This window comes from Melospiza georgiana, chromosome 8 (assembly GCF_028018845.1).
Source record: "Melospiza georgiana isolate bMelGeo1 chromosome 8, bMelGeo1.pri, whole genome shotgun sequence".
Taxonomy (NCBI): Eukaryota; Metazoa; Chordata; class Aves; order Passeriformes; family Passerellidae; genus Melospiza; species Melospiza georgiana.
This window is the reverse complement of record NC_080437.1, coordinates 29680275-29690484: the sequence shown is the minus strand read 5'-3', so window position 1 is coordinate 29690484 and position 10210 is coordinate 29680275. Positions and strand designations below refer to the sequence as shown.

The 10210-nt window shown below is 43.8% G+C and overlaps 1 protein-coding gene across 3 annotated transcripts in view; it reads left to right on the top strand.

The window, feature by feature from the left end:
* Window positions 1-10084: 10084 nt before the first annotated feature.
* Window positions 10085-10210, top strand: part of ABLIM1 (actin binding LIM protein 1) — a 188987-nt gene continuing 188861 nt past the window's right edge. For all 3 annotated transcript variants that reach the window (XM_058028980.1, XM_058028979.1, XM_058028978.1), the window contains exon 1: window positions 10085-10149. In XM_058028980.1, coding sequence (XP_057884963.1) covers window positions 10137-10149 — 13 coding nt within the window. In that variant the 5' untranslated portion in view covers window positions 10085-10136. The remainder of the gene's footprint in view (window positions 10150-10210) is intronic.

Below are 10210 nucleotides of genomic sequence, written 5' to 3'. Positions count from 1 at the left end.
CTTGCTGATTCGCTAGCAGCTCCCTGTAATCAGCTCATGCAGTATTTCATAAATCCCATTTTCAGGCATTTCCTGGCCTGTGCATTCTGTTCCACATCTGCCCATCTGCTCTTTCTGTGGGGACATTAATTTTTCTTCTGCTGGGTTACAAACTTCCCAGTCATTCATATATTGTCTGAGTGCTTACCTGTCACATCTGCAAGGGTCTCCTGACACCAGCACTCATTGCTACCTTGGAGAACACAACACTGGGCAAATATTGCAAATATTGCCTGCCCTGCCCTGCAGCTATTCCTTGTTTGTGCTTCAGTTACACTCCCTGTACCACCCTGCTTTACCTTATGTAATGCTTGTAAAGGAGACCACTAGGAGGTCAGAAGTACATGTTGTCAGTAAAATGAGACATTTCTTTTCAAATCACATCATGTTTTCCTCAAATATTTCTGTTCCACTGGAAGCATTAAAATCCAGGCTTTCCTCTGTAAGTAAATATATGGATGTTCTGCCATACAGTATCTGCAAGTGCTAGCATATCATAAATTATTGAAAGCAGATAAAATACCCTCAGATGTGATCAGTTAGAGTTTAGCCAATTTCACTGCAGGCTGGCAGGAGCACAAGGATATTTTTTCTTGTGGTAGCCAAAGCAAGGAGATTAAAGATAAACTACTCAGTTTATGCTATATTGCAGCTGTAATGAATGCAAGGGTCTGAATGTGGTATAAATAAACATAAAACTGAATTTTGCCCTAAAATACTGGGAAAAAAATTTGAGTGGTCTACCTGATATAAATTGCTTCCCTCAATCTTTCATCTGAGTACTTGCAGAGATGGAAGTCTGGAAGCCAGAATCTGTGTGTGTTTCAGGGGAGAATTGACCCTACTAAGAGATTTCTGAGTCATTTTCAGATCAGCTCTGACTGCATTGTTTGTTTTTTAATGCATAATAAGATTTCATTGTTACTTACATCTTTGGATTAAGGACTATAATCTGTTGATCCCTAAAATTTCATCAGATAATCTGTTTAATCATAAGCAAAAGCTGATCTTGATAGTCCATATGAGTTATGCAAATTAAATCAGGCACATTACTACCATGTACAGAAGCTTTGTACCAAGTATAGAAGCTTTCAGCAGAGCTCTCTTTCTCATTAGTCCACAATTAAAAGTAGGTTTTTGTCATACTTTAAATTCGCATATCTTTGTCCTGAGGTATAATTGAAATCTCTCATGGAGCCTGACATTAAATGTTGGCACTGTAAAACATCTTAATTTTGAAGCAAGTTTCTGAAATATTTATGATCCACTCGGTAGTGGCTTCGTGATTAATTTTAAATTATTGATTGTCAGTTGTGGGTTTCTCTGGGTCTGAATTGAAGGCACTTGAGACAATGGTTCATGTTCAGACTCAGGTGTTTATTGTTTGTTATCAGTAAAACAGTCTCACTACTGTGAGTTAGCAGCTTTTCTTTAGAAGCCACAAAATAGCCAACAATCTCTTGTTCCAAGGTCTTTTAACACTAAACTATCCGATTAAGAGCTGACACTTAGATTATTTTTCCTTTTAACCCAATAACTGATCCCACAATAGCCTGCAATGCAGACTTTTCTGCCCAATTACAGAGTGCCACCCAAACCCATGAAGAAGGAAGAAGAAGCATGAAGAAGAAACCCAGGACAACACCCTGTGCCCTCCATCTCCCTTCCATCCACAACATACTAAAAATCCCCAAACCTCAATTTCTCACCAAGTGATACACCAACACTACTCCCTATAATCTATTGCACACTTTTGTGGATTCTAGTCTATCTTGAAGTCTAGGAAATTTTCTCCATGAATGAGGGTCAAACTCAGTTCTCCCCTGGGTGTCAGGGCACCCCAGAGCAGACAGAGAAATATTCCCGGTGCTCTGGGCTTCCACAGTTGATAGCACAATTACCTCGGCAGGTAAACTAGTGCCACAAACTCTAGTGCCACAAGGCGCTCCATCGTTCCCTGTGCGTGGACTCTGATGGGACAATTCCAGCGCTGTTCCCAGGTGTGACAGCGGTGAGAGGCCGCTGCCTCCGCCAGTCCCAGCTCTCGGCAGCAGAGGGCGCAGCGGACCGGCCTTCACTCCTGCGACAACAGGCGGGTTCAGAGCGAATCCCTCGCAGTATTTTTTTCGGGAAAAAATATCCCTGTGTATCGCGTATGGAAGGAATTGGTTTGCCAGCCAGTAGTGTTATCTCTGGGATTTAACTGCTGCGTAGTACTTGGCTTGCAGAAGCTTTGGTTGCTACACCCGACGGCCCAATGTCTTAGCAGCTCACTTGTCCTCAGATGATGGTATTTGAAGCTACAGGACTGTTTGAGTTTACAAAGACAGTGGCTACTCCCTGTGGCTCTCACATCCCACGTGATATTTGTGTCATTTTCATTAGAACTAAACCTCAATGAATTTAAGAAGGGTTCTGTATTTAAAGACTGGCCCTTCTTGACAGCTAGCTGAATTACCTGTGTACTCAGAGGGGAGAGTGACTATCAATATCACTATTGCATTATTTTACCTGTGGGTGAGGGTAGAGGAAGAACCTGAACAGTTCCTGGTAGAATTTCATGTTCAGAAGCTACACTCTGAGCTGAACTCCATTTCCAGAAAAAGTCTGTGCAGCTCAATCCTTTGTAATTTCTCTCTGAGTCATCAGCCCTGTAGGAATAAGTGTCTGTACTTGGATGAAGCCTTTAAGGAACTGAGCTGGAGGCACCACTGACAATGAGCAAAGAAAATGAAGTCTGTAGCAGACCCAGCATCATGCAGGAATATTTCTGTTGCTCATCCCTGTTCTCTTGCCTCAGGCTGCTTTGGACTAGTTTGACATTCAGGCCTCGTGTTGTGAAATGCTGAAGTAAGCAGACCTGTGTCTGCAATACAGCTAATATAAAGGAACCTGTTCCTGATTAGATCTTGGAGTGGTGCTGTAATCCACTGTACTTGATTCCTGCCTGGCAGCTCATGTGCCAGGTGAAGTATTTCCAGGCATTTAGCTTCTCTGGTTTTATGCTCACAAGCTGTTATCCTCTGGGTCTCCAGGAAGTCCCAGGTGGTGTAGATTGAGCTGTTATTTGTACCTGGAGTGCTGACTGCTGCATCAGACACCTGCAGTCTGCATTTGCTTCTCCCTCTGCAGCAGCAGCAGCCAGGCAGCAGAGAGCCAATTGCTATATTGGCATTACGTGTACATCAATCAAAATTCTGTGTTCAGATGTCGAAATCCTGTACTCACAATAACCAGTTTCTGTGTGCTGTTGCAAAACAAGTTGTCCCAGATCCAGATCCCAGCCCGCAGAGGGCAGCCTGACCCCGTGTTTTACTCCAGTGATGGGCTGAACTGGGGAATTCAGTCATCTGCTGGCATCTCCACGGCGTGACTTGCTGTGGAATAAACAACTGAATGTTGTGGAGAATTGGCATCAGCTTTAAGCTCAAACAGATTCAAAAGTGAACTAAAAAAAAAAAAAGGCATGACTGAATTAAACCTTCTGGTTTGGTTGTTTTTTTTTTTTTTAACACATTGACAGAAAAATACTGCATGAGAAAACTCATCTAGATCTGAGCTTTAAATATATTACATGCATAACAGATAGATTTATTGGTATGTGTCAAAGAAAATACCAGAAAATACCCAGAACCTCTGTACATGAACATATTGGGCAAGACTAACAGGAAAACTGTTAGGGTTTTTTTTCCAAATATTTCAGGAATCTTTCAGGATTTGAGTTTATTGTTGCCATGGCTCTAGGACTGTGCTTTTGGCTGGTTCTTTCCCAAGTGTGTCCTGAGTCCTTGTGAAACAGCCATCACAATTTCCAGGAGATTTTTGTTGAGGAGGGTGTGTCTACATGCAGGCATTTGCCTTGGCCATAAAACTGATCAGTGCCAGGTCAGGTACCAGGGGCTGATATCTTGACTTAGCATGACAAGGAACAAGGCATTCAGTTCCTGAAAAAGAGCCAGTACTTTGTGCTCTCAAATCAAATTGCATCCACCAGCTAATTAAGGAATGATCTTGATATGCTCTGAAGGGAGGCCTGTCCAATTCTATACTTCTCAGCCAGAGGGCCCTGCAGCACAGAGCTCAGGATAGAAAATACGTATAAAGAAAATAGCATGGGAGAAATTAAGACAGTGATGTGTGAATTCCAGGAGTACAGGGAGAAACCTAAGCATCTCTTATGATCAGACACCAAATTACACACTGAGGTGCTTTCATGATGATTTAGATAATTAATTTTTCTTAGCCCCAGACTTTCTACCCCACACAAGCCTGGCTGTTCACAGCAGAATGTTATATATACATGTCTCAGAGTTTGGCTCATTGTAATTGCAACCACAGGTGTATTTTCCCTCTGATTCACCAAACTTTCCTGTGTATAGCAGTGCTGAGAGATTTTGACTTTAACTTATTTAGAATATTCTTTTCTACTCATTCCATGCTATTCATAACTATCTTTGCTAAAGTGAACTTTGACCAAAGAAATGCCTGCCATGTTTTACAAAATAATTACTCTATGGAGAACAAAAATTACTCTATGGAAAAACACACATTTAACAAATTCTAACTGCATAATTTAATTCAGCTTGGCCACAGCAAATTCTTTAGGGTAAAGGGTAAAGCAGGGCACATAGTGAGATAAAGCCCTTACTTGATGCAGCTCTGAAAAGTATATAAATATAAACAAGTATATAAACAAAGGCAGTCTGTGGGATTGTCTGTGTCTGTCCTGAATGCCACCACTGATGCAGGTGCTCCATCACAGAAGGCCACTTCGGTCAGGCAGGACCTGCCCTTGGTCAATCCATGCTGTCATTCTGAAATCACCTCCCTGTTCTCCCTGGGCCTTGGCAGAGCTGGGGAGGATCTGCTCCCAGGCACAGAGGTGAGGCTGGTGGCTCAGTGATTCCCAGGCTCCTCATTTCTAGAATTTGTAAAAATAGGAGCGATGTTTCCCTTTCTCCAGTCACCAGGGACTTCACTTGACTTCCATGACTTTTCCAATATCATGGCCTGTCAACTACATCAGCCAATTCCCTCAGGACTCTGGGGTGCATCTCATAATCTCCACAGACTTGTGCTCACAGCTCTTATTCACATACTTCATACGTGACCTTGGGACAACCTGGTGCAAAACCTGGTCAAGTTTCTGACTCTGAGCTCTTTGTTGGCATCTTCCTGGTAAGGTTCATACACAGGGATGATGCTGAAGTTCTTCAGCAGGAAATGCTGCCCAACATTTAGATGATTTTTCCAAAGCTGACTCTCAGAAAAGAATTTGTTATTTTGCCCTTTGTGCCTAAGCTCCCACAGGCACAGCAGTCATTGTGATCAAGAGCAATATAGAGTAGGTATTCACAGGCTTATCTGAGGCCTTTCCCTTAGTTTTCCAGGATTGCCAATATTTCTGGCTTATATAAAACCTATTTATGTATTTATGTGATGGCATCATCTTACATAATCTGTGTAAAACTTTCTGGGTTATTCAAGTCTGGTAGTCAAGACTGACTCAGGATAACATAAGTTCAATATTGTAACTTTAGCTGTAAAAGTGCATATTCCACAGAACAGTATGGAGGGTTGAATAGTATGTAGAAGAAAGATTTTTAAGAAAACCAGAATAATAAGAAACCAGAAAGATGACTCTGGGATTTGTCTCACTCAGGAGAACCTCCTATCTTTTTTAATTTTATTTTTTTGTAAATGGATAAGACTCTTTATATATATATATATATGTGTGGGATATTTAGGAAAAAAAAGGAAAAAATTAAGCAAAGATTTAGATTAATATTTGGTGTGAGTAATTTGGAGCTCAGTTTTCCTTTGAAATGTATAAAAGGGAAATTTTCTCCAAAGAGATTAGTAGGAACTGCCCTGGAAGCTCAGTGTAATCAGTGAGGGGCCGTGTATTTATTTTAATATCTTGTCCATTACTGACTAATTGCAAATTCTAGTAAGAGTCTTATATTGAAAGTAAGAGAACTGTCTTGCTTTCTTGTCATTCATGTCACAGGAAACTATTTATTCTGAGCTTATTAAAATTCTGATTAAATTATCGGGCTTAGTAATGCTCTAGATTTTGTTAGGTCTGATTTCCCTAAAAAAGAAGCCAGTGGAATTATGGTGGAAGATATAGGAAAAATTAGTATAAATATCCAATAGTTTCCATCATTATTCAGACCAATCTTGGTCATCCTTTCCATTTGCCTTGCCCACAGAAGTTGTTCTTGGAAACCTACTTCTGTAAGAATTTTTCTGTTCCAAAAAATTCTGATTTTTCTCACAATGATTTTCAAGAGGAAAGAGCCTGCATTGTGCAAAAATAGCTATATTCTGACTGAAGAGTTATCTGTATCAGACAAAGATGCAATGCTGACTTTTACCTGTTTTTTTTTATTCCCTGTGTCATTCTGTGCTCATTTTCATGGGAAAAAATAGATTTACATACCACTGATGGGATCTTAATTACTTTTAAAACTACTATCCTACTTTGTAGAGAAAAACTGGTTCAAAAGTGATTAAAGGAGAACTTTCTGGTTTATATTCACACAAAGGCTAAAGTGACAGCAAGGTATGCTGCACAGAGAACACAGTCAGTATTTGGGATACTTTCCTTTGAAGATGCAAGTTCTGTGCTTTGCTCTGACATAGATTTTCTCTGTGACCTTGGACAACACACTGAGCTCCTCAAGGGCATTGAGACAGGATTTGGAAACACCTATTGTTTGGTAAAATATATTCATATTTGGGCATCTCTGAAAAATCATGAGGTGCCTCTTTGGATCTCTTGAAGCTTAAATACCTTAAAAAAATTACCTTAATGGATCTTTTAACACTAAGAGTTAGAAGCTTAGTCTGTTCAGTCAATACTAAAATGCAGGAGATAGGATCCTACTTCCCTGCTGACTAATTCAGGAGCCTCAGGTAGGTGCCTGAAATAAAACAATGTCAATCACTGCTCCTTAATGGACTTCTAAAGTAGTCAGGAAATGGCTCAATCAAACAGCTCAACAGCTGCTGCTGCTAAAAAGGATCTTTGTTGCTTCTAATGGTTCCTCACCCTTCCTGGCTGTGCAGTTCTGCACTCGCCTTCAGTAATGTTCCAGTCTTTGTCTGAGCCTTTGGTTCAGACAGCAACTGTAGGGAATTTGGATAGAGAAAGTGAGCAAGTCTTTGTTAATTTAAGCTAAAGTAGCTCTGTGAGGATCAAGCCAGTGCTGCAGTGAGGGAAGCAGGAGCACAGGGGCTGGGCTGAGAGAACAGGGAGTGCACAGGAGAGTCAGCAAGCCTTGGATTGGCTTGTCCATCTTCTCTGACTCAACTTCACCTGTAAAATAATAATAATGGTTCCTCTCTTCTCTGTGCTTTCCTTTTCCACCTTCTTCTGCTTCCTTCCACATTCCCTAGATACTGACAGGATCCCAGACAGCAACCTCAGGAGCTGATTTAGCTGCAGATTGCCCAAATGGTACTTGTGGCTAATAAAGACGTGGCCTCCAGAACTGGTAACTGCCTCCACTGCAGCTTTTCTCCTTTATTTTAATTTTAATTTCTCTTCTTAAGTGCTAATTACTACAAACTTGTAGGGATGTAGAACTTGTTCTGAATTATACCTTTTAGTGAACTTGAATTGAAGTTCTCCGTATCCAAATCTGAAAATTCTTGAGGCGACTTGATGGAGGGGACAGACAGGAAAATAAAACTCCATCAGCCTCAGGTTCTCAAGAAACCTGGCTAAAAAGCTCACTTTAAGAAATGAGTGCTGTATCTGACCCATTTTAGTATTCTCTGGCCAACATGTCTGTTCAACTTCTCTGCCACAGAGAGTTTACACAATGAATGGAATAAACTCTTTGTGTTCTATAGAATCCCAAGGTCCAAATGCCTTTCCCTTCCTATTTCCTAGCAGTATAAAGAAAGGAAGTTCTTAATTAAAAAGCTAATTTCTGCATGTTCCTGAACCTTCTTTTTAAAGCCATCTATTAAGTACCTCATGGGAGAACCTGTGATAGTGCTAGTCAGAAACTCACTGAGGAAGTGAATAGGAAATGACTTAATTAAAAATACAAAATGCTGTCTTACTACATTGACTGAGGAAAACCTTGCGTCTTTTGAACAAGAAAGAAAATCTGAGTTATTTTCAAGTGGAAAATTCTTCTAATTTCAGAAAAAGAGAAGGAAAAAGAATTGTTTTTCAAGGGATGTCAGATTACCAGCTAAGGATAATGCCATTAGAGTTTAGAGAGAGAAGAATTTTAGATTTATTTTATTCCTGCTGCCAGATTCAGAAACATTTGCAAAGAGGAAGAAAACAGAATGATATAAGGAGTATGATTGAATTGAAGTGTAGGGTAATCCATGGCAAACAGAGCTAGATGTGGCTAAAAGTCTTTGCAGCGTGTGAGCATGAGCACAAATTCAGGCAAACAGATGTGCCAATTTATTTTTTGTGCCTGTACCCTCTGATGAGGGGGCATCTGAGTGCTGCATGCCCTGCTGCTGCTTCCAGGCTTCCCTACACAAATACCTTCCCTGCTTGGCTGGCATGAGAGGGAAGGTGAGCAGTGCCAGAGGCCGGATCTGACACAGCAGAGGCAGGGGCTGGGCTGCACTTGCAGACAGCAGTGAGAATCCATGACACATCTACCAGCATCCATTCCTGACCTGTGGCCACGTGATAAGGCAATCTTAGATCTGATTCCAGTCATTGTGGGGTTTTTTGATAGGAAATTTGTGTAGGCTTCTTGCTAGTATGAAGATGTGTAGTGCATGGTAGATCAGAGTGGAGGAGTGTGATTCAGTCTTTCCTGTCATTCAGTTTGCATGTTGGCTCCTTGCAGAACATCACAGATTGGGCTTTCTGTTTTTTACTTCATAGTTGCCCATTCTGAAATTGATAAAAGTCTGCTCTAATGTTTTAACTGCACTATTCTGATGTGATCTTCTAACCTGTCGTTCTTGACAAACTAGATTTGTTGATTTGCTTAACTCTTGCCACCATCTAATAATATGGTGGTGTAGGGGTTTTCTTTTTAGTGCAGCATGGGAATATTTGGCTTCACTCGGCTGGAGGCTGGGTAAAGGTGTCCACCAGATACTGATCTTGTTTTTCTGGTGCATACATTTGGTACTTTTATTAAGGTACCACGAGGAATATGAGTGCTCTGTGTGTTAACGCCATGATTGCTTTGCAGACAACATTGCTAGAAATTCTGTGTTTATATACAATTTACATACAGTTACGCAGGCATGTCTTTGCTGTTCGGTGCGTGCATTTCAAGTTGTGCCACACACTTCAGCGCCGGGTCCCGAACGAGCGGAGCTGCTGTCGCCCGGCGCTGTCACCGAGCAGACACGCCTATCCAGCACTCCGAGGAGCTGGAGCTGGAGCTCTGCCGCGCTGCTCTCCGAGGCGTTCGTGGCTCTCGCCGGCGGCGCGGCTGTCCCCGACTGTCGCCCTCTGCGGCACCGCGCCCCGCACCGCGCCCCGCCGCACCCGAGCGGTGTCACCGCGCCCCGGAGCGGCTGCGGCCGCGGGGGCTCCGCCGGCGCTGCCCCGCCCGGTGCCCGCACAGCCAGACCCGCACATACACACACATACACATACACACACATACACATACACACACATACACATACACACATACACAACCCGCACACGCAACAGACAGAGCCCGCACGCACACACACACACACAGAGCCCGCACACACCGCGCCGGCACACGCACAGCCAGACTCGCACACACACAGACACACTCATCCCGCACACACCGCACAGACAGACAGCCGCGCTCCCGCCCCGCAGGGCCGCCCCCGGCGCCGCCCCGCACCGCGGCGGGCAGGGCAGAGCCGGGCAGAGCTGGGCAGGGCAGGGCAGGGCAGGGCAGGGAGGCAGCGCGGCGGCGGCGCGGACCCGCCCGCCCCGGCCCGGCCCAGCATCGGCCGCCGCCCCCCGCATCGGCCGCCGCGGCGCGGAGGGCGCAGGGCGGTGCGGGCCGTGCGCTGCCGCCGCAGCCACAGCAGCGGCAGCAGGAGCAGCAGCAGCAGCAGCAGCAGCAGCAGCAGCAGCAGTTCCGCGGCTGCCAGCCCGAGGCTGAGCCATGTCTGCCAGAGGTGGGTTCTCTGCCGCGCCGGGGCAGCGCCGGAGCCGCGCTGACCTTGCCGCCCGGCCGCG